Below are 24,245 nucleotides of genomic sequence, written 5' to 3'. Positions count from 1 at the left end.
CAACTTCCAGTTGTTCATTACTAATGCATAGTAATACTGTGAATTTTGTATATTGACCCTTTTCTATAGAAGGACCTTGGTAAACTTACCTGTTAGTACTAGTAGTCTTTTGTATTTTTTATTTATGTAATTATGTTGTCTTCAAATATAGACCTTTTATTTCTTATCTTCCTATCTCTTTGTCTTTTATTTATTTATGCTTGGTGAAATTTTTATTTGACATATATAAAGTTTATTTGTGGTGAATAAAAGTACATCACATTCTAATGTTGTCTACAAACTTGTTCTTGTATATTTGCAGAGATAATTTAGACGATCCACTGGATGATCCAGCTACTGTGTTTCAGCAGTTGGAGCAGTTGTGCACTGTCAGCAGATGTGAATATGAAAAGACATGCACTCTGCTTGTACAGTTGTTTGACCAAAATGCACAGAATTATCAAAAGCTTCTGCATTCAGCTTCTGGGATGACTGTGGACATGGCAATTCAGGAAGGTCAGTAAGTTTTATGTGACTATTATAGGGTATTATGTTGAATTTTAAGTAGCTTCATTAATCACTTTATTCAATAATTTTACTGCAAATTATTTTTATATATTTCCCCCAATTCCTGGTCTCCTAATAAACCATTAATTTTATTAACCTTCTGGTTATTTTGGTGATTTGATAGTTAATTTTCAGTTCTCCTTTATAAGATTATAGGAAATATTTTTCTTTGGAATCACTTTTAAAAAAAGCTGATAATGATCTTTGAGTAGAGTTTATTAAATTATAGCTATCTTTTAACAAATCATGTTTCTTTTTTTGCTGTAGCTGACTGCAAATTCAGCACCCAATTTAGCAAGTAAAAAATTACATAAGACCTCATCATAGTTTTGCATTTGTGTATTAGCCTTCACCGTGGCTTTATTTTATTATATTTTAATTCCTCAGTTTTCTCATTGTTTTTCTTTAATCCTTTATTGAAGGAGGATCTGTTTATTTCTGTATGTCCGTTACAGTCCTTTTAAGGAAAATAGCAGGGAATGAAAATAAGTAAATATGTTTTTCTTATTTTTTTAATGAGATAAATTATGAGAGTGGAACTGGTTTTATACATTTCTAATAGGAGGCTTTGATTATAGTTCCAGCATGTTTTTTTTTCTTTCATATTTGTTTCTTTTATCTTGTTTTAGAAAGTGAGTGGTAAAGAATGATAGTCAAACTTACTTTCAGTGATTTCCCATCTAAACTCTTTTTAAAAAAATTCTTTAAAAGATTATCCTTTACAGTTATATAACTTCATCTTAAAATACCTTTTATTCATTACCTATCTGTATTTTGTTTTTGTTTTAAGTCACACAATGTGTGTTATTAAGATCTCATTATTTATAAATTAAATTGGGGAGAACTAACTTTTTTTCAGCATTTACTATTTTCATGATTGAGTTCTTTTAGTAGAGTTTTGAAAATTATTAAATATCAAATACATACAAAAGGATATTTATATATATTAAGACATGATGACTAGCAGTAACAAACACCATCACATAGCTTAAAAAATAGGCCAATACCAGTATCCTTGCTGCTCCCTTTGTTCCCCTGTCCAAATCTATCCTCCTTCGTACTAGTAGAAAAAACTTGCAATCTTGAATTTTGTGTTTATCATCTGATGCCTTTCCTTCATAGTTTTACTGCATGTATGTGTATTCTGAAAATAACGCATGGTTTTGCATATTTCTGAACTTTATACAAATGGAATTAAACTGTGTTTATTCTTCTACAACTTGCTTTATTATTATTTCTCAGTATTGCGTATATGAGAGTTCATATTGATGCTGCAGCTATAGTTCCTTCATTTGCACTGCCACTATTCTGTGGTGGTTTGAATTTAACACAATTTATTTATGCATTTTTCTTGTCAATAGTGTTTGTATTTTTTCTATTTTTTGCTAATACAATGAGTGCTGCTGTAAAGATTGTTAATGTGTATCCATTGCATAGTCAGCTTCAGTAGCATTATCTACTGTTTAACCAGTTTACAAAGTGATTGTACTGCTGTACATCCTGCCCACCCTGATCTAGATCCTCACCAGCAGCTCGTAGTGTTAGACAAATTGTGGCCAGATTCATTGAAGTAATAATATCTCATAAGTATTTTACTTTTCACTCTCATGATTATTAATGAAGGTTAGCATTATTTTATGTTTACTGACTGTCAGTTGTGTCATCATCAGTGATATCCAATATGTTTATGACTTTTCTTTATTTCTCCCTCACCATTTGGATTTTTAGTCTTTCTCCTACTGATTGAGCTCTTTCTGTATTTTTGACAGTAATCCTTTAGTTATTTGAACTGTAAATATTGTCTCCAAGTTTGTAACTTGTCTTTGCTTGTCACTTTAATGTGTCTGTTCTTGTAGTTATTTTTATATCAAAATTTATTTTAATTAAGTCACCTAATCCTTTTGAAGAGGTAATATATTAACATTGTCCAGAAAAAAGAAATTAAAATGTGTTCTGTTCCAGTCTTATCTAATGAGTAATGATTCTTACTACTTTTGCATTTCTTTCCAAAGTTTCTGTATGCATATACGAACAATTATGTATATATAAACTCTCATCTCACCTTATTTACATAGAATGTGGCATACCACACTGACTGTTCTACTCCTTGCTTTTTTTCATTTAACAATGTATTTTACAGCTATTTTCAAATTAGCGTATAAAGAACGCTTATTTTTATAGATGCATATATTTTAGTTTTTGAATGTATCATAATTTATTTAACCATTCGCTCCACTGTTAATAGTCATTTGAGTTGTTTGCCATCTTCTGCTCTTAACCTAATGCTATACAGATGAACCTTGTACATATGTTATTTTACATGTGCGAGAGTATATCTATAAGATTAATTTCCAGAGGTGGCATTACTGTTTGGTGGAAGGGTTAATGTATTTATAGTTTTTTATAAATATTGCCAAATTACTCTCTGTAAGGACTATACCAATTTACTTGTCCACCAGCAATCTATGAGAGTGTTTCCATGTTGTCTTCATAGGACAGTATTACCAAGCTTTTGAATTCTTAGTAATCCTATAGATGAGAAATGATTTCTCAGTATAATTTAACATTCTCATATCAGTGAGGTTAAGCATGGTTTAAATTTATTTAAGAGCTATTCGGTCTTCTTTTTCTGTAAATGAACTATTCATTTTCTTTGCTCATTTTTTAATTGGGCTTTCGCGCCTTTCTTTTCTCATTGATTTTTATGAGCTCTTTATGTATTAGAAAAATGAGCCCTTTGTCTGTAATAAGAGTTGCAAATATCTTTTTCCTTTCTTTCTTTCTCTCTCTCTTTTTTTGAGCTTACAGTTTGATGAATTTAGTAGTTAGTCACAGCCATGTAACTATGAATAACAAAACATTCAAAACAGAGAACACGTCTTTGACTTTAAATGATTTTCTCCTGCTGTTTGATTTCTTTCCCTGACTCTTGGCCCTTGTAACCACTGATTTCTGTCACTATGGTTTGTCTCCTTTAGATTTCTATATAAATGGAATCATACAATAAGTAGTCTTTTGTGTTTGGCTTTATTTGTTTAACATAATGTTTTTGAGATTCAAATATATTGTGTATATTAACGTTTTGTTTCTTTTCATTGCTGTATTGTATTCTATAGTATGGTTTTACCATAGTTTATCCATTCGCAAGTTGATGGACATTTGAGTTACACTTCTAGTTTTTGGCTCTTATGAAAAATGGTGCTGTGAACATTTGCAGACAAGTCCTTTATGTACTTAACTTTTAGTTTCTCTTGGGTAAATACCTAAGATAGATTGCTGGGTCATATGAGAAATGTATGTTTAATATCATAAGGTACTTCTATACTGTTTTACAAAATGTACCATTTTTCATTCCCATTAACAATGTATGAGAGTTTTATTTGCTCCACATCTTTGTGATCATGTGATATTGTCTTCTTAACTTTAGCCATTTTGCTTGGTGTCTAGTAGTGTCTCATTTTGGTTATAATTTGCATTTCCCTGATAATTAATGATGTGCTTTTTCAGCCACTTTTATATCTTTTGTGAAATGTCTGTTCACATGTTTTGCCCATTTTTAAATTGGGTTGTTTGCTCTTTTGTACATGTTCTTATTATTGGAACTGTAAGAGTGTTTTATATGTTTTGTATACAATCACTTTTTCACATATGTTTGCAAATATTTTCTCTTTGTCTGTGATTTTTCTTCTTAATTGTCTTTCAAAAAGAAAAGTTTTATATTTTAATGATCTGCCTTTTCAGTTTTTTCTTTATGGTTTGTGCTTTTTGTGTTTAAATCCTGTGTAAGCCAGGTCACAAGAATGTTCTATGTTTTCTTCTAGAAGGTTAATAATATTAGCTATTATGTTTAGGTCTGTGATCCACTTTGGGTTAATTTTTATGACTGGTGTGAAGTAAGGGTAAGGCTTCCTCCCCAACTCAAACATTTATCAAGTTGTTCTAGCACCATTTGCTGAGAAGACTGCCTTTTCCCCTATTGAATTATTGTGACATCTTTGTCAAAAATCAGTTGACCAGAAAAGACTCGGGTCTATTACTGGACCTATTCTCTATTCTGCATTGATCTATATGTTGATCCTTTTGCCAATATTATGATGCTGTCTTAGTTTCTGTAGTTTTATAACACTTGAAATCAGGTAATCTAAATCCTCCAGTCTTGTTCTTTCTCAACATAGTTTTGTCTGTTCTAGGCCTTTTGCCTTTCTGTATTAGTTTTAGCACCAACTTGTCAATTTATACCAAAAAAAGTCACCAGAATTTTGATTGAGATTGCTTCAATCTGTACATCAATTTGGCCCATCTTAACAATATTGAGGCTTCCAGTTCATGGACATGATATATTGCTCCACTTATAAAGGTATTCTTCAATTTTCTTTGCACTGTTTTATTGTTTTCAGTGCACAAGTATTAAAAATCTTTCACTAAATTTATTCCTGTATATTTCTGGTGCTACTGTAAATTTTATGATTATTCTCTGCTACTCTGTAAAACCAGAATTAATTTTTGTCTTTGTGTCCTATGACTTTGCTAAATTTACTTAATTAGTTCTAATAGCTTTTTTGTAGATTCTTTAGGATTGTTTTATATGACTGTGTCATCTGGAAATAAAGACAGTTTTATGTCTTGTCTTCATGCCTTTTATTTCTTTTTCTTGCCTTATTCCACTGGTAAGACCCTCTAGTACAATGTTGAAAAAAAGTGCTAAGAGTGGATCTTCTGGCCTTGTTTCTGTTTGTACATAGAAAGCATTGATCCTTTCACCATCGAGTATGATGTTATCTGTAGGGTTTTCTCTTTTTACAAATGTTCATAATAAATTTGAGGAAGTTTGCTTCTATTCCTCTGGTTAGTTATAATGAATGGGACATTAACTTTTTTAAAAATGCTTTTTCTGCACCTGTTCAAATGACCTTTTTTCCTTTTTTATTTTACTAATACAGTCATGAACTATATAATGATGTTTTGATCAATGATGGACCACACATATGACAGTGGTCCCATAAGATTAGTATCATATAGCCTAGGTGTGTAATAGGATATACTGTCAGGGTTTGTGTAAGTACTCTCTAGAATGTTCGCACAATGGCAGAATCGCCTAATGATGCATTTCTCATAATGTATCCCTGTCATTAAGCAATAGATGACTGTGTAGTGAATTACACTGGTTGGTTAAACCAGCTTTGCATTCCCAGGGTAAATCCTTCTTGGCTATGAGATAGCGTTCCTTTATATAGTTTTAGATTCAGTTTACAAAAATTTTGTAATTTTACATTCATGTACGTGAAGGATATTTGTCTGTAGTTTTCTTTTCTTGTGATGACTTTGCCTGGTTTTGGTAACAGGGTAATACTGGCCTTATAAAATGAGTCAAGAAGTATTCCCTCTTCCTTCTTTATCTTCTGAAAGAGTTCGTGTAGTATTAGTATTTCTTCCTAAAGAGTGATAGAATTCACCAGTGAAGCCAGTGGGCCTGGAGGGTTTATAATTATGAATTAAATTAATAATTTCTTAACTGATATAGGACGATTCAAATTTTCTATTTCTCCTGGGGTCAAATTTAATCATTTGTATATTTCAAGGAATTTGTCCTATTTTAAAATTTATTGGAATAAAGTTATTCCTAATATTCTGTTATTCTTAATGTCTATAGGATCTAACGTGATGTGCCTTCTTTCATTCTTTTTTTTATTTGAGGTATACTTGACATGTAACATTATATTAGTTTCAGAGGTACAACATAATGTTTCTATTTGTATATGTTGCAAAATGCTCATCACAATGTCTAGTTGACATCCATCACTGTACATAGATACAAAAAATTTTTTTCCTGTGATAAGAGCTTTTAAAATCTACTACTCTCTTAGCAACTTTCAAATGTGCAATACAGTATTACTAGCTATAGTCACCATGCTGTACATTGTATCCTCTTGACTTATTTCTTTTACAACTGGAGGTTTGTACCTTTTGACCTCCTTCACCCATTTCTCCCACCCATACCTTCTCTTTCTTGATATCAACAGTTTTTGCCTCTTTCTTTTCTTTTCCCCGATTAACCCAACTAGATATTTATCAATTTTGTTAAACTTTTCAAAGAACCAACTTTTAGTTTCATTGCTTTTCTTTATTATTTGTTCTTTTTTTATATCTTAGGGGTTTTTTTTAGCTTTATTATTTTGCTGCCCTATGCTTTTGATTTTATTTGATCTTTTTTTAAAAATTCTAATTATGGACGGAGATTCCACATAGTTGATTTTTAGATTTTTGTCTTTTTCTAATAAAGACCTTTAAAGCTATAAATTTTACTTTGTGTTGCTTTACCTGCATCTCATGAATTTTGTTGTTTTATTTTCATTATCATTTAGTTAAAAATATTTTCTAATCTGTTATTTCATTAATTCATGGATTATTTAGAAGCGTGCTTTTTATTTCCAAATGTTTGGGGTTTTCATAGTTGTCTTATTGTTACTGATTTCTAATTTAATTCTACCTTGGTTAACTATTATTTTGTATGATTTCAGCCTTTTTAAATTTATTGAGACTTGTTTTATGACCCAGCATATGGTCTATCATGGTAGACATGCTATGTACACTCGAAAAGAATATGTATTTTACCATTGTTGGCTATAGTAGTATGTAAATAGAAAGTAAGTCAAGATATGGTTAATAGTGTTGTTCAGGAATTCTTTGTCTTTACTGATTCTGGTGGGTTTTTTTGGGAGGGGTCTATTTCTATTATTTACAAAGAGAGAGGTGTTAAAATCTCCAAATATGATTGTGAAATTGTTTATACTACTTTTAATTGTCACGTTTTGCTTCATGTAGACATTTATGTATGTTTTGTCTTCCTTATTAATTGAAAATTTATCTTGAAATTTGTCTTATTGGATATTACTGTAACCAGTGCCTTTTTGTGCTTTCTATTTACATAGGATATCGTTCTTCATCCATTTACTTCCCATTTGTCTGTGTCTCTGTATTTAAAGTATGTCTCTTGTAGACAGTATGTAGTTATTCCTTTTTAAAAAATTCATTCTGATCATCTCTGTCTTTAACAGAAGTGATTAGTCCATTAACTAAATATGGTGGAGGAGGACTACCAAGTCAATGCCATTTAAACTATTTCCTTAGAATGAGGTTTTTCATATCACACTGGTAGTCTGTATTTAGACCACAAACCATATGAGGTCTGACTTGAGGCCTTTTTCCTCCTCTCCACCTAACACTGAAGTCAAGGCAGACAAGTTTCTGTGTTGCCTTTCTTTGTCTAGGGCAGGTCTTTTCCCTCTAGTTCACTTTTTCACTACGGGTGTAGTTCTTTGTCTCAGCTTTATGATAGACTTTCTTATTGGATTCCTCACATTGGGCATGCCCTAGTATTTGTCCTTTGGCTATCAAAAGAGAAGCTCAAATTCTCTAGTTGTTTGTATGCCCATGTCTCTAAATGTCAGCCCTCACATCACTTTTGGCCTTTGAGGATTTATTTTACTTTCTTACCAGTTCAGTAGTACATTTGGTGCTGTTGTGCAAGTTAGAAAAAGGCTCCTTTTCTAGCTAGCAGGCAGCACCACACTAGGGTGCACAGATTGGTGATTAGAGTACAGGCTGTATTTCAGTTTCCACTCGTCCCTTCAGTTAGGTATATTTTTGTAGATATGTGGTTGCCCTGTAAGCCTGTCTTGTAGTGCTTTTTGGGTTTTTTTTTTGCCTGATGACACAGTGGCAAGCATAATTTGGGGCCTTGAGAATCCTGCAGATTAAGGTCATCCAAATAAGTGTTCATAATTTAAAAAGTAACCACACAAACAATGAAATAAGATTACATGAATGAACACTAACAAAAACAATAAACTATTTGATTTATTAATCAAGCAAGATATTGGAGTTGGTGAGGAATATAAAATAATTGTGTATGACATGTTTAAAGAAATAAAAGGTAGAATAACAAATGATCAAACAAGAGTGTGAAAAATGACCAAGCAGATTGAAGAAGTCAAGTAAAACTTTTATGATTGAAAAAAAAATTTCTTTGTGATCTGAAATTCAATGGATGTGTTGTTAAACAGTAAATTAGACCTAGCTGAGTAAAGAATTAGCAAATTGCCAGTTAGATTTGAAGAAATTTTCAAGAATGTGGAGAAACAAGGAAAGTGAAAATATTGAAAGAGAAGTTAAAGCATGGAATGAAAAAGTCAGATAATGTTAAATTGAATCCCAGAAAGGGAGAATAGAGAAGATGGAACAGAGGCAATAACTGAAGACGTTCTATCTGAGAACTTTTCAGAATTAAGGAAAGATAGGAATCCGTCAATATAGCAAGCCCAACATATTGCCGTCAAAAATAAAAGTAGCATTTTAGTCAAACTGTGTAGCCCCCAAAAATCTCAAAACCAGCTTGACAAGTATAAAATAGACTGGTAAACTGACTTCTCACCAGTAAAAATGTAAGCCAGAAGATTGTGGAATGTTATTCTCAAAAAATTGAGCCAAAATAATGGCCATCGTATAATTCTACATCAGCCAAAGTATCTTTCAAGAACATGGATAAACAAGACATTTTCGGACAAACGAAAACAGAATGTTTTCTACCAGTGGATCTTTACTGAAGTTCTTCATTAAAAGTTTTCATTAAATGTTCTAAAGATTATTTTTCAGGAGGCAGGGTGTAATTCCAGAAGGAAGGAAAGGAGTACACAGAAATTGGTGAACACATATGTAAATCTTAACAAACATAGTCTGTATATTTAAGAAATAAGATTATTTATAACTTGTGGAATTTAATGAAAACCCACCATAAACAGTAGCATGTAAGAGAGAGGTGAGTGATGAGAATTAAAATTGTCTTAATTCCTTATCTTATTTAGGAGGAGAACTAAGATGATAAAATTTCAAGAGTAACAACTGAAAGTGTAGATCTCATGGGTTTATCTTCCATAACCCAGTAGAGGGAAAATAATGAGATAGGAAAACAAACAAACTCAATCTTTTAAAAAGCCAAGAAAAGAGAAAGAAAGAAACAGAAAGAACAAGACAACAATAAAAAAATTAAATGGTAGGATCATCCCAGATATATTATTAATCTAATAAACATAAATGAGTTAAATTCACAGTTCTTCTAGATTGTAAAGTTGAGTGTTGTTTAAAAAGCCAAATGCTCATTATGAGAGACATACCCAAAACATTAAAACATGGAAAGGTGAAAGTAGAAGAATGAAAAAAAATGTGCTGTGCAAATAAGAACCTAAAGGAAACTGGAGTATCAAACAAGACTTTAAGGTAAAAAGCATTATTATACCTAGAGATAACGATTTATACATTAAGAAGAAATAACCATTTCAAATATCTAGTACCTAATGGAATAGTCTCAAAACATGTAAAAATTGGTATTCCTGCAGGAGAAATTGACAGATCTGTCATCATAATAGGGAGTTGCAATACATTTCTCCCAATTGTTGATAAATCAAATAAGCAAGTTAATAAATTTAGAGAGGATTTGAACAATATCATTAACAGACTTTATTGAGTTGATGTACATAAAACGCTGGAACCAATAATTAGAAAATATCAATTTTATCTAGGACACATGGCATGTTTTAACAAATTCACCAAGAACAACAAAGCTGGAGGCATCATGCTTCCTGACTTCAATCTACAGTTGTGTGTCACTTAACAATGGGGACACAGTTTGAGAAATGCGTTGTCAGGCAATTTTGTCACTGTGCAAACATCATAGAGTGTACTAATACAAACCTAAGTGGTATAGCCTTCTACATTCCTAGGCTATATGGTACTAATCTTATGGGACCACCGTCATAGATGCTCTCGCTTTTTGACAGAAACGTCATTATGCGGTGCATGATTGTGTATTAAAAAGCTATGGTAATCAAAACGGTATGGTATTGGCATAAAATCAGACACGTAGATTAATGGAACAGTATAGACAGCCCAGAAATAAATGCATATATGGTTGATCAGTTTATGACAGAGGAGCCAAGAATTTACAATGGGGGAAGGGACAGTCTCTTCAGTAAATGGTGTTGGGAAAACTGGACAGCCACATGTAAGAAAATGAAACTGGATCATTGTCTTATACTATACACAAAAAAGTAACTCAAAATGGATTAAAGTCTTGAATGTAAGACCTGAAACCATAAAAATCTTGGAAGAAGACATAGGTGGTAGTCTCCTTGACATTGGTCTTGGCAGTGGTTTTTAGATTTGACACCAAAAGCAAAGGCAACAAAAGCAAAAATAAGTCGGACTATATCAAGCTAAAAAGTTTTTGCACAGCAAAGAAAACTATCAACAAAATGAAAAGGCATCCTACCAAATGGTAGAAAATATTTGCAAATAATATATCTGATAAGGGGTTAAAATATAAAATATATAAAGAACTCATACAACTCAATAGCAAAAAAAGAACCAAACAACCTAATTTAAAAAATAGACAAAGAATCTGAATAGACATGTTTCCAAAGAAGACATACAGATGGCCAACGGGTACATGAAAAGGTGCTCAACATCACTAATCATCAGGGAACTGCAAATCAAAACCACAATGAGATAGCACCTCACACCTATTAGAATGGCTGTTATCTAAAAGACAAGAGATAACAAGTGTTGGTGAAGATGTGGAGAAAAGGGAACCCTTGTGCACTCTTTGTGGCAATGTAGATTGATGCAGCTGCTATGGAGAACAGTATAGAAGTTCCTCAAAAAATTAAGAATAGAATTACCATGTGATTCAGCAAATCCATTTCTGGGTATTTATCCAAAGAAAATGAAAACACTAACTTAAAAAGATATTTACACCCTCATGTTCACTGCAGCTTTATTTACAATGTTCAAGACATAGAAACAACCTAAGTGTCCATTGATGGATGCATGGATAAAGAAAATGTGGTGTGTATGTGTATATATATACACACATATATATATATGTAATGAAATATTCTTCAGCCATAAAAAAGAATAAAATCTTGTGTCTTTTGACAGCATGGATGGACCTTGAGGGCATTATGCTAAGTGAAATAAATCAGACAGAGAAAGTCTAATACTATGTGATCTCACTGATATTTGGAATCTAAAAATAAAACAAAAGAACTCATAGATACAAAGAACAAATTGGTGGTTGCCAGAGGTGGGGGTTGGGGATGGGTGAAATGAGTAAAGGTAGTCAAAAGGTGTAAAATTCCAGTTATAAGTCATCAGGATGTAATGTACAGCATGGTGAGTATGGTTAATAATACTGTATTGCATATTTGAAAGTTGCTGAGAGTAGACGTTAGAAATTCTCATCACAAGGAAAAAATGTGGCTATGCATAGCGATGGATATTAACTAGACTTATAGTGGTGATCATTTCACAATATATACAAATATCAAATCATTATGTTGTACACCTGAAACTAATGTTAGCTGTCAGTTATAGCTCAGTTAAAAAAATTGATCAAGTATTAGTATATAAAGCAGGTCTCAACAAGTTTCAGTGACTCAAGTGTCACACAGTCCACATTTTCTTACCAATTTGCAGTTAAATTAAAAGTAAATTGCCAAAGTAATAATAAATAAACTCCATACACTTGGGAATTTTACAAACGTATTTCTAAGGCACATGAGATACCATTTTACTCCCAGTAGACTGGCAAAAATAAGAACTCTTATAGGAGAATGTAGATCAAGGGGAATTCTTAGACATTTCTGGTAGGAGTATAAAATATTATCAATTGGAATGGAAGTCACTTTGGTGTTATCTTTTAAAGTAGAACATTTGAATGCCTGCTGTCCTGGCACTTCCACCATTAGGTATGTCCTCTAGAAAAATCTCTACACAAGAGAACACGTGTAAGAATTTTCATAGCCTAGTTGTTCCTAAAGGCAGGAAATGGAAACAGCTCAAATGCCCATCAACATTAAAGTGGTTAAACAGTTCATAATATAGTTATACCATGGAGTGTTATATAACAATAAAAATGAATGAACTATGGGTGTACTTACAGATGAATGTCGGAGATATTTAGTGAAAAAAAGCAATTCTCAGGAAACCATATATAGTATGAAATAATTAAGAAAACCCCCAAAAAAGTGAGACTAAAATTATATTGTTTAGGAATATATGCGTAAGTGATAAAATGAAAAAAATCGTTGAGAGAGTAGTAAGCACCAAATAGAGGGTCATGGTTACCTCTAGGGTAGGAGGTAAGTGGACAAGCTAGGGGAGGGGTATGGAGGCAGGTGTGACAGTATTGGTAACGCCTTGATTCTTAAGTTGGCTAGGAGGTTCACAGGTGTTTGTTTTATTACACTTCATATACATTCATATATTCTTTCAGATATATCAAATACTATATTACAGTGTGAAACAATTCAGTCGTAACATTGAAGACCTGTTTTCCTACAAAAGGGTACTGAATGAAAGTGTAGTTGTTCTAAGATACGTGAATAGAATTAACTGAAATGTAGTAATTTATTGATATTAAATAGGTCTACCTATTGAATAAAGTCAGTCAGACATGATTCTTGATTATTATAAATTCAAGGAGTTTTTATAGTTGGATACACTATGTAGTTTTAATAAAATAACATTTCAAAGTCTCTAATATAATGCCTGATACATAGAAAATTTTTAATAAATATGTTTCCTTCCTTTCTTTTAGTCAAAAGGTCAGTGGGAAGGAATCTGCCTGCCTATTAAAGATATCTGTGGTCTACTCAAAAATGATTGTTTTATATTATGAAAAATGCCCAACAGGCTGTAGTTTGTACCACTGCGTGTAGTAGTAGTCAGTTTCTTTCGTGCAGACTAAACACTTCAGTTAGTGTTGAACAAAGAAAATTATATGCTCTCGTTATGTGTGCTTTAATTTAGATGCTTAATGGCTTTTAATGTTACAAAATAAGTTTATTATTATATTATGATCTCATTTGTATTATATTGTCTTGCTCTTCTATATTTGTGGTGATATGGTCATGGTTTACGAAAACAATAATCCCTAAGAAATAGGTCATTAACAGTAGTTAACGATTACTTGTGATCTATGGTAATGACTGATTTCTTTGGGATTATTGCAGTTATAAACCATAATTACAGATTATTACAGCAATAATTATTTTCTTAAAGGAAAAAATGTTCTGTACTTGAACAGCTGCTAAAACAAGTCTTCTGAACATTTCAGAATAGATAGAAAAATGGAAAATTATAAAGGAAATTTAGTCTTATTATAAGATGAGCTTTTTAAAAAATTTATATATATGAGACTCATGTATTGGATATTTAAATTGCTAAATGCAATTTAGATTTATATATTTATATGGTTCTTTAATCTTTGTGGGTATAATTTTGTAACCAGAGTAACTTCTTAGCATTTATTATTTTGAATACTGTCAGTCTAAAATTGTTGAGGTTTAGGGAAAGGTTTAACATATATGAGATATATCACACACAATTATTTTTGGTAGCTTAAGAATAATGACTTTATATTTCATTGTTCATTTCTAACACTAATGCTAATTTTTTCAGTGAGTAGTTGTTTCTAAAGGTTAAGAAATGCCTCCTTTTCTGTTTCTTGTACAATAGAAATTACTGTCTCCTAAAACAAGGAAAGAGTAAATACACATTCTGTTTTCCTCTAAATAAATAAACTTCCATTCAGATTTTACCATAATTTTAGAAAAAAATGCTCACTGTTGATCACATCCTATCTTTGTATAGCATTCTTTGATATGAAAGCCTTAATTTCAAGGTCACAGAATAAAATGAATTAAAGAATAAAAAATTTAAGTTGGAGAAATTCATGTCCTATAGTTAATATCTTTTGTCTTTCTGTCTTTAGATAATGATACTCATTACACTGCATTGAAAAAGTCAGTCTTTCCTCCTTGTGTGACTCTGTCACTAGGTTCAATCTCTTCGGCATGGAGTCTCTCCCTTCTTACCCTATTCCATACATATACATATTTAGTGGTATCTCTATGGCAGAACATGACACATAACAGGGACTCAGCAAATGCTTTTCTGAGATGAATGTGTTTTACTTGGGAATTTTTTTTTTTCAGTTTTATGGTCTTTTATTTGTTCGTTTTACAAACAGCATTAAGAACGTATGTATGGCTAATTGTAACTAGCTTTAATTGCAACACGCCTCTTTGGTGGAGAGAAGACTTAAAAATCCTTAAATATTGTGTGATTTTATTTTCTTGAGCAGCTTCTAAAATAAAACTCAGGATGAACATAACAATGTTACGTGTTAATTTTTTTTGTATGTATGATATAAAACTAAAAAGGGGATAACTACTTAGTAATAATAGTAATAATAGCCAACATTTAGTGAACACTTATAGTGTGCATTGTTATGAGTACTTTACAGTAGTCTCCATCTGTGGGGAATACGATCCAAGACCCCTGAAATTGCGGATAGTACTGAATCCTGTATGTACTATGTTCTTTTGACTTAAAGGAAGCACCGTACGGCTTCTCTTTGGCATATCTAAATTGCCAGCAGCACTACTCTTGTGCTTTGGAGCCATTATTAAGTAAAATAAGGGTGACTTGAACACAAGCGCTGCAATACTATGAGAGTTGATTCGATAACTGAGATGGCTACTAAGTGACTAACGGGCAAGTGGCTTATACAGCGTGGATATGCTGGACAAAGAGGTGATTCACATCACGGGCAAGACGGCGTGGCATACAATTTAAAACTTATGAACTGTTTATTTCTGGAATTTTCCGTTTAATATTTTTGGGCCATGATTGACTGTGGGTCACTGAAACCATGGATAAGAGGGGCCTACTCTATATGCAAAATACTGTTTGTGCTTGTGCCCAAGACTGTGAGCCAGGTATTATCATCATTCTCATATTCATAAATGAGGAAATTAAAGCCAAGAGAGATAAAGTAACTAGCTTGTAAATAGTAGAGGCAGGATTTGAACCCAGGTTGTACTCTTGGTAGCTAAATTTTACTGCCTCTGTTTTTTTTATATTGATCTTCAAACAGAGAAATATAAAAATTACATGCATGTTGAATTTATTGTCGTCTATTTTCAAGTATACTTGTTTTATCAAGAGCTAGTAAGACAGATTTTTCTGTGTTTACATTAGTGACAAACCCCAAAAGTAAGTTTGCTTATTTTAAATTCAACTATTCAACAAATATTCTTTTCATGTTTCACATATACTTAGTTTTATAGTAGGTTTTTTGTTCATCAAAATAAGTGTGAAATGCCCTAGAAATGATCCCAAAGGCTGATGCAGTCTCATCCGTGGTCAAAATGTGTGAGACAGCTTGAGAACAATTCAGGAATAGGAATTAAAATGTGTTAAATAAACATTTAAGAGCTTATTGGATCATAAGATATTGTTGGATCATCAAGATCTGTCCATCTAATTGACAACTGTGTTGTTTGAGTATTCTCTTTTATCTATCTTGAGAGGAAATGGTATGTATCTCATGTTATGAGAATGGACTCTTGGAAATTCATTGCCTATATTTGAATTATAGCTCTGTACTTTTTAATAGGGATTTGTGATTTTAGATGACTATAGATAATAGATATAGTGTTTGCAACGGTACCTAGTGCATAGTAACTATTTAAATATTTGCTATTAGTAATAGTAGAGCTTACTTTAAGAAAAACCAGTATCGAAAAATCTAAAGTATAAAACATATAAAGGTTATTATTTATATTTAAATAATACTTTCATTTTAAGAAATAATTTACAGTAGGATATTTTTAAAATAATGACTCTCATATAGGGCAGGTAAATTATTACACTACATTCACCAAAAATTATGCTTGCAGTGTTTCAGATTCACATCCATTACATAAAATGTGTATGTCCCACACAGAGCTAGAGCATAGTCTATTAATAATGACCTCTGTAAGATTCTGAGAAATACAGTTGATTCTTGTTATTTTGTTTTTATGTCTATAAAGTTGCAGCAAATGCTGAATTAGCAAATATTAAACCATTGCTTCTAAGGGAAACATAGGGTTAGGTTCCTCTGGGCCTCTGGTCACAACGTTTTCATTGGCTGATCAACATAGAACCTTGTTATATGCGTGTTTCTGTTTAAAGCTACCTTGTATAATGTATGTGTTGATTCGTTAACATTGAACTCACAATATCAGTATGACTCATGCCTCAACAAAGCTTATCTAACACATGTATTTTCTCTATCACACACGTAAACAGCTTTTTCCCTTTAGGAACACCAGGTAGCACTTTAGCACTACTCTTGGGGACTATTTTAAACAGTAAAGTTACCATCAAAAGGCACAAAAGTGCAAAAAACTTGTGACACCAAAAAAACTGTGAAAAGAATACTTAGTTGTTTACAGTATGAGAGGTGAAACAAGAAAACAGAGTGTCACTTTGTTTACCTAAACTTGGAATGTATGCATTGACCAACTCAGATTTCTTGCTGCTCTACACCTGTCTGTGAATGACTGCAAGAATTGATTTGGGATGACAAATTTTACAAAGTAAATGAATTTGTAAGTAACAGAATCTACAGGTAGTAAGGATAGACTATATTACATCTTGTATCGAGTATGCTTTGAGAAGTTGCTTTTATTTTATTCAAGCAATAGAAATATAATTACTGTTAACATTCATTTTTAATAATGACTATATTTTAATGTTTACTGTATTGATAATAAAATCTTAACATTCTCTTGCCTGTTTCATGCCATATTTTCTATGTAATGATTTCTTAATTCGGTAACCCATGTCTATTGATAACTTACTATGTGCCAGGTACTGTTTTAGGCCCTGGAGATGCAATTGACAACCAAACAGAAAAAATAACAGCTATCATGCAGTTTCACATTCTATTGGAATAGATGAGTAACAAAGCAAGATAAAAAGCAAAATATATATTATGTTAAAAAGAGATAAGTGCTAAAATAAAAAAATAATGAAGCAGGGAAAGGGGTTATGAAATGTTGGCAGATTGTGTTCTGGTTATCTTTTGCAAAAACTTAGTGGCGTATCAAATAATTATTATCTCTGAGTGTTCTCTGAGATTGGTAAGTCACAGCTGGATGGTTTTCTTTTGGGGTCTTTCAGACATTGTAATCAGATGACAGCTGGGGCTAGAATCGCCTAAATGATTCTTTACTCACAAGTCTAGTGTCTGGGCTGGAATATTTGATGAGTGGACCCTAGTTGGACATCTGTCTCCATGTAGTCTTTATGTGGCTAGCTTGGGCCTCAAAGTCTTGGTTTTCTTACATGGTGACTGGTTCCCCCGGAGTGAACATTTCCTGAAAGATTGAAGGAAGCTGTTGGTTCTTTTGAAGGCTAATCTCAGTGTTGGGATGGTGTTACTTCCACAATATTCTGTTGGTCAAAGCAGTCACAATCCAGCCTGACTTACAAAGGATTGGAAGAACAGACTCTGCTTTTTTTTTTTTTTCTTTTGCTTAGGAAGATTCAACCTGAGCTAACATCCATGCCAGTCTTCCTCTATTTTTTAGTATGTGGGTATCCAGCATAGCATGGCTGCTAACAAAGCAGTATAGGTCCATGCCCAGGAACTGAACCTGGCCACTGAAGTGGAGTGCACTGAACTTAACTGCTAAGCCACTGGGGCTGGCCCCTAGAGTTTACTTCTTGATGGCATGTGAATACATGGACGAAGAAATTGGTGATGGGTATCTTGAAGACACACTACCATACTCTTGTTATTGAAAATTGATAGGATAGCTATTTAAGGCCTAACTCAGATGGTGGATTCAAAGTGAGACTAGTCAGCATGGTTGTATTTTTTCTCAGCTATGTTAAGCTGTGTGAGTATAGGCAAAGAGAAGGTGGGGGATTGAATGTAAACAGTTACAGTTTTGTAAGATGAGTATGTCAGCACAAGAGAGTAATTGAAGTTGTATGCGAGGCAGCAGTTATAATGATTGGCTATAGAACTGAAGCTAGGTAAGCAGGATAGAGAAGACATTTGAGAGAGAGTGAAAAAATCGCAGATGCCAAAAAACTTTTAGAACTAATAAAAGAGATCAGCATAGCTGCAAGATACAAGATCAATAAACAGAAATCAACAATGTGTCTATGTATTAGCAATGAACGATTGAAACTGAAGACAACAGATGTACTTAGCATAGCATCAAAAAGAAATACATAGGTATAAATTTTAAAAAAGTATAGGACTTGTACACTGACACTATGAAACATTGTTGAAAGAAATTAAAGATCTAAATAAGTGGGAAGACATTCATGGTCATGGAACAGAAGACTTAATATTGTTGAGATGGCAATACTCCCCAAATTGAACTACAGATTCAATGCAATCTCTGTCAAAAGTCCTGCTGGCTTCTTTGCAGGAATTGACAAGCTGATTCTTAAATCCATATGGAAATCCAGGGGATCCAGAATATCCAGAATATTCTTGAAAAGAAAATCAAGTTGAAAGACTCACACTTTCTGATTTCAAAATTTAAAACAAAGCAACAGTAATCAAGACAGTGGAATAGCTGGATCATCTGGTGGTTCTATTTTTAATTCTTTAAGAAATCTCCATACTATTTTCCAGAGTGACTGTGCCAGTTTACATCCCCACCAGCAGTGTATGCGTGTCCCCTTTTCTCCATATCCTCTTCAACACCTTTTATTTCTTGTCTTTTTAGTATTAGCTGTTCTGATGGGTGTGAGGTGATATCTCCTTGTGGTTTTGATTTGCATTTCCCTGATAGTTAGTGACGTTAAACATCTTTTCATGTTCGTGAACATGCCTGTTGGTTATCTCTATATCTTTGGGGAAATGTGTTCAATCCTCTGCCCATTTTTTGATTGGGTTGTTTGTTTTTTGTTGTTGAGTCATGTGAGTTCTTTATATATTTTGGATATTAACCTCTTATTGGATATTTGATTTGTAAATATCTAATGCCAATTGGTAGGTTGTCTTTTCATTTTGTTGATGGTTTCCTTTGTTTGGCAGAAACTTTTTAGTTTGATGTAGTCCCATTTGTTTATTTTTTCTTTTGTTTCCCTTGCCTGAGGAGACGTATTCAAAAAGATACTCCTAAGACCAATGTCAAAGAGTGTACTGCCTGTGTTTTCTTATAGGAGTTTTATGGTTTCAGGTCTTCAGTGGATAAATGGATAAAGAAGATGTGGGGTATGTATATACGTATGTATGTAAATACTGCTCAGCCATAAAAAGATGAAATCTTGCCATTTGCAATAGCATGAATGGACCTTGAGGGTATTATGCTAGCTGAAATAAGACAGATGGAGAAAGACAAATACTGTATGATTTCACTCCTATGTGGAAGATAAACACATAGATGCAGAGAACAGTTTCGTGGTTACCAGAGGGGAAGAGAGTGGGGGGAGAGCAAAAGGGTAAAGGGGCACATATGTACAGTGATGGATGGCAACTAGACTTCTGGTGGTGAACATGATGTAGTCTATACAGAAGTCAAAATATAATGATGTACACCTGAAATTTGTGTTATAAACCAATGTTATCTCATTAAAAAAAAGAAAATAGGATATATGCATATAATGGAATACTATTCAGCCTTTAAAAAAAGGAAGTTCTATGGAATGTGGGTACATGGATGAACCTTGAGGGCATTGTGCTAAGTGAAATAAGTTAGTCTCAGAAAGACAAAAGCCGTGTGATTCCACTTATCTGAGGTATCTGAAATAGTCAAATTCATAGAATCAAAGAGTGGAATAGTGGTTACCAGGGGGTGAGGGGAAGGGAAATGGGGAGTTAATAATTAATCAGCATGAAGTTTCGGTCAAGCAAGATGAATAAGCTCTAAATATCTGCTGTACAACATTGTACCTACAGTCCAATGGTAATTAATTGCACACTGAAAAATTGGTTAAGAGGGTAGAGCTCATGTTATTCACCAAAATAAAATAAAATTTTAAAAAAAGGAAAAGAAGTGTGGTATTGTCACAAAGGTAGACATTAGATCAATGAAATAGAATTGAAAGTCCAGTTGTAAACACTCCAATTTATAATCAGTTGATTTTTTTGACAAGGGTGGCAAGACAATTCAATGATGAAAGAATTCTCTTTTCAACAAATGTCTTTTCATCCAAATGCTGGAACAATTGGATATCCACGTGCAAAAGAATGAAAATGGACCCCTATCTTACACAAAAATTAAGTCAAAATGAATCCTAGACCTAAATGTAAGAATTAAAACTATGAAACTCTTAGAAGAAAACATAGGAGTAAATCTTCATGACTTTGGGTTGATCAGTGATTTCTTAGATGTGACATCAAAAGCTGAAGTGACAAAAAATTAGAAATTTGGACTACATCAGAATTAAAAATTTCTGTGCTTCAAAGCACACCATCAAGAAGTGAAAACACAACCCACAGAATAAGAGAAAATATTTGCAGTATATTTATCTGATAAGGGACTTGCATCTAGAATATATAAAGAACTCAACAACTCAATAATAAAAAAGATAACCCAACTTAAAAATGAGCAAAGGATATGAACAGACATTTTTCCAAAGAATGCATATAAATGGCCAGTAAGCACATGAAAGGATGCTCAACAATGTTAATCATTAGGGAAAGGCATGTCAAAATTACAAGATACCACTTCACACCCACTAGGATGGATATAATCAAAGCAGATAATAACAAGTATTGCCAAGGATTTGGGGAAATTGGACTTTCATGCATTGCTGGCGGGAATGTAAAATGGTATAGCTGCTTTGGAAAAGCAGTTTGGCAGTTCCTCAAAACGTTAAAAATAGAGGTATCATATGACCAGCAATTCCACTTCTAGGTATACCCAAGAGAAATTAGAACATACATCCGTATAAAAACCGTATACAAATGCTCATGGCAGCATTATTTGTAAAGCCAAAGGTGGAAACAACCCAAATGCCCATCAGCTGATGAATGGATAAATAAAGTGTGGTATGTCCAAACAGTGAAATATTTGGCTGTAAAAATGAATGAAGTACCAATATAAGCTCCAACCTGAGTGATCCTTGAAAATATTATGCTAAATGAAAAAAGACAGTCACAAAAACCATATATTGTATGATTCCATTCATATGAAATATCCAAAATGGGAAAAGTCTAAAGAGAGATAAAGTAGGTTAATAGTTGCTATGCACTGGGAGTGTAGGGGGTAGAGTGGGGTTTCTTTTGGGAGAGATGAAAATGTTGTAAAATTAGATTGGAGTGATGGTTGCACAACCCTGTGAATTTAATAAAAAACATTGAGTCATATACTTTCAGTGGGTAAATTGTATATGAATTATATTTCAGTAAAGTTGTTTAAAGAAAAGTGATAGGTTCATGGATTGATCAGGTTCGCAGTAGAACCAAGGATTGTTGGAGTTGGAAGATTCATCTTTGTAGATATTGAAATTACTACTTATTATGATAGAAATATTGTTGGAAAGAATGACAGTGAACCAGAAACTAACACCTTGAGAAAATAAGGAGAAATAACCTGAGGGAGAGTAGATAATTGCAACAAGAAAGAGTATTTGATAGTGTAGTTTGATGATAGAAGATGTAAAGCTGAGTGCTTTTTTGATGGAGAGAGGGAGAATGTTCTGAAAGTGGAAATGAGGGACATCTTAGAACACCTGCTCCATGTTCAAGGCCCAAGATACAAGAAGTATGGAAGAGAAATCAAGTACTGCTTGAGAGAGCCCATAGAGGAAGCAGGGTCATCAGTGGAGAGTGTATGTTGTTAATAGGCTTTCATATTGATCATAAAACACTTTTGAAGTGCGTAAGGTAACTTTCTTAATACCTGCAGTTTCCTACATGTACTTTTTGTTCTGTTACCTTTTTCCCTAATTATACATATCTTGAAGCTTGAGTCTGATTTATGAATTACTTGATCAAATTAGTGTTCTTGTTTTCCTATTTAATCTGTTTCACATTGCTAATGTACAAGGCTGCATAATTGGTCATTTCTGATTTATTCATTGTTGTTTGGTGGATTAAAGGATGTGGATACTTGCCAGGTTATAATTCTAATTTACAGGAAGTTTGTCACCTCAGTAGGCTGAAGTCCCTCCAGAATTTTGAGGGAGTTGTTGATTAGTTGTAGGTTAGTAATGATTGCTACTATCCACAGGTATATGGGAAGAATGTGTTCTTTTTCTACATTTATTTATCCTTCCTAAGTCTTCTAACAAGCACAGACATCCTCTTTTATGACTGTTTAATTGTCTTGTAAAAAACGCTTTAGTTCACTTGAAAAGATTTCTCAATACAGAAACATACAGTATTATGAAATAAGCTGCTCATCTTTGAAAATACAGTTCCCAAGAATAACACAAAATTTCTTTTTATCAAGATAATTGGTATGTTGTTAATTATTCATAAAGGTCTTAAAAATCTTAGAGAATCTGATACATAAGTGGATGAATCTAGAGATATAAAATAATATGCCTTAAACAAAAATTATTCAGTAAATACCTCCATTTCTATGTTAGTCAATTTTGGCTGCCCCAAAGAAAGATTTGTGAAAACTGTAGATGTTTCCATTTGTGCCATTGTTGTAAAGTTATTTAATTATTTGCTGCTATTACCCGTGAAGTTAATTTGGTTGCCAAACAATGTGACTTGCACAGTGAGAATCTTGGATTTTTTAAAATTATGCATAAAAATACAAAGGGAATAAATTTATTGCCGTCTGTTATCTTCCAAGCAGGGGCAGTATTAAAAATGATCAGACTGGTGCTGTCATGATGTTAACCATTAAGAAAAGATACTGCTTATTGGATCGTACTGTTACTTACTGACTAACAGTCCTGAATCTGGACATTACATTTGGTGTTTTGTTGTCAAATTTAATTTTAATCCTAAGTCTTCATGGTAGATATTATTTTCTCCATTTTGTACACGAAAACCCTAACAGGTAAAGAGATAAGTAACTTATGCAAGATCACATAGCAAATTGGTAGAGCTGGGATTCAAATATAGTTTTATCTGGCTCTAAAATCTATCATTTTCACTGTTATACTGCCTTGATAAACTTAAAACCCAGCTCTCTACTGTCTGTTAAGAACTGAGTTCACAATAGTATATCACTTCTTGGGAAGAATAGATCATTTGCTATTTTGGAATTTTCCGAAAAATAAGCTTTGTTTCTATCAATACCTCCTAAACATTTTTCTTTCTTCTTATATATTAGGACGTCTTGCATGGCTGGTATACTTAGTTGGGACAGTTGTTGGAGGAAGGTTAACATATACCAGTACAGACGAACATGATGCTATGGATGGAGAATTATCCTGTCGGTATGTAATGGCCATATGATTTGCAGAAATTTACTAAGTAGTTAAGAAATTTAGTTATTGAATAGGTATTATGAGCTAAAGCATTTTGTAGTGGACCTTTTGAGGAAAGTGTTTTTCTTTTTATTGATGGAAAACCAAGGCTTAGAGGTTAAGTAATTTGTAAAAGTCAGATCTCTAATAGGTTGGTATAGTCAAATATATTTTAAACATGTCTTTAAATAGTGTGATGAAGATTTGGGTTTCTTTTTATTTCGTAGGTCGTTTCTCAACTTTTTTTTTTTTTTTTTTTTTTTTTGGTGCTACTGCAGTCATTCTGGGACATGCACATAGTGGCAGAAAATTTGAGTTGCCTCATGTGCACTTTCCAAGCTGAGGTTGAACAGATGCTCTGCTTATTTGTTTCAGCTCTCATACTGTAAATAAGTGTCCTTACTGCTGTC

The 24,245-nt window shown here is 32.8% G+C and overlaps 1 protein-coding gene across 12 annotated transcripts in view; it reads left to right on the top strand.

The window, feature by feature from the left end:
* RANBP17 (RAN binding protein 17) overlaps positions 1-24,245 on the top strand; it is a 335,841-nt gene that overhangs the window by 61,699 nt on the left and 249,897 nt on the right. For all 12 annotated transcript variants that reach the window (XR_011425471.1, XR_011425470.1, XR_011425469.1 and 9 more), the window contains 2 exons: positions 302-495; positions 23,700-23,805. Coding sequence is in view for 9 of the 12 variants with exons in the window: in XM_023617254.2 (XP_023473022.1) it covers positions 302-495; positions 23,700-23,805 (300 nt within the window). In the remaining 3 variants the exon portion in view is untranslated. The remainder of the gene's footprint in view (positions 1-301; positions 496-23,699; positions 23,806-24,245) is intronic.

Source organism: Equus caballus, chromosome 14, assembly GCF_041296265.1.
Source record: "Equus caballus isolate H_3958 breed thoroughbred chromosome 14, TB-T2T, whole genome shotgun sequence".
NCBI classification, from domain to species: Eukaryota; Metazoa; Chordata; class Mammalia; order Perissodactyla; family Equidae; genus Equus; species Equus caballus.
Note: the sequence above shows the minus strand (reverse complement) of the source record. Positions and strands in the feature narration are given on the sequence as shown.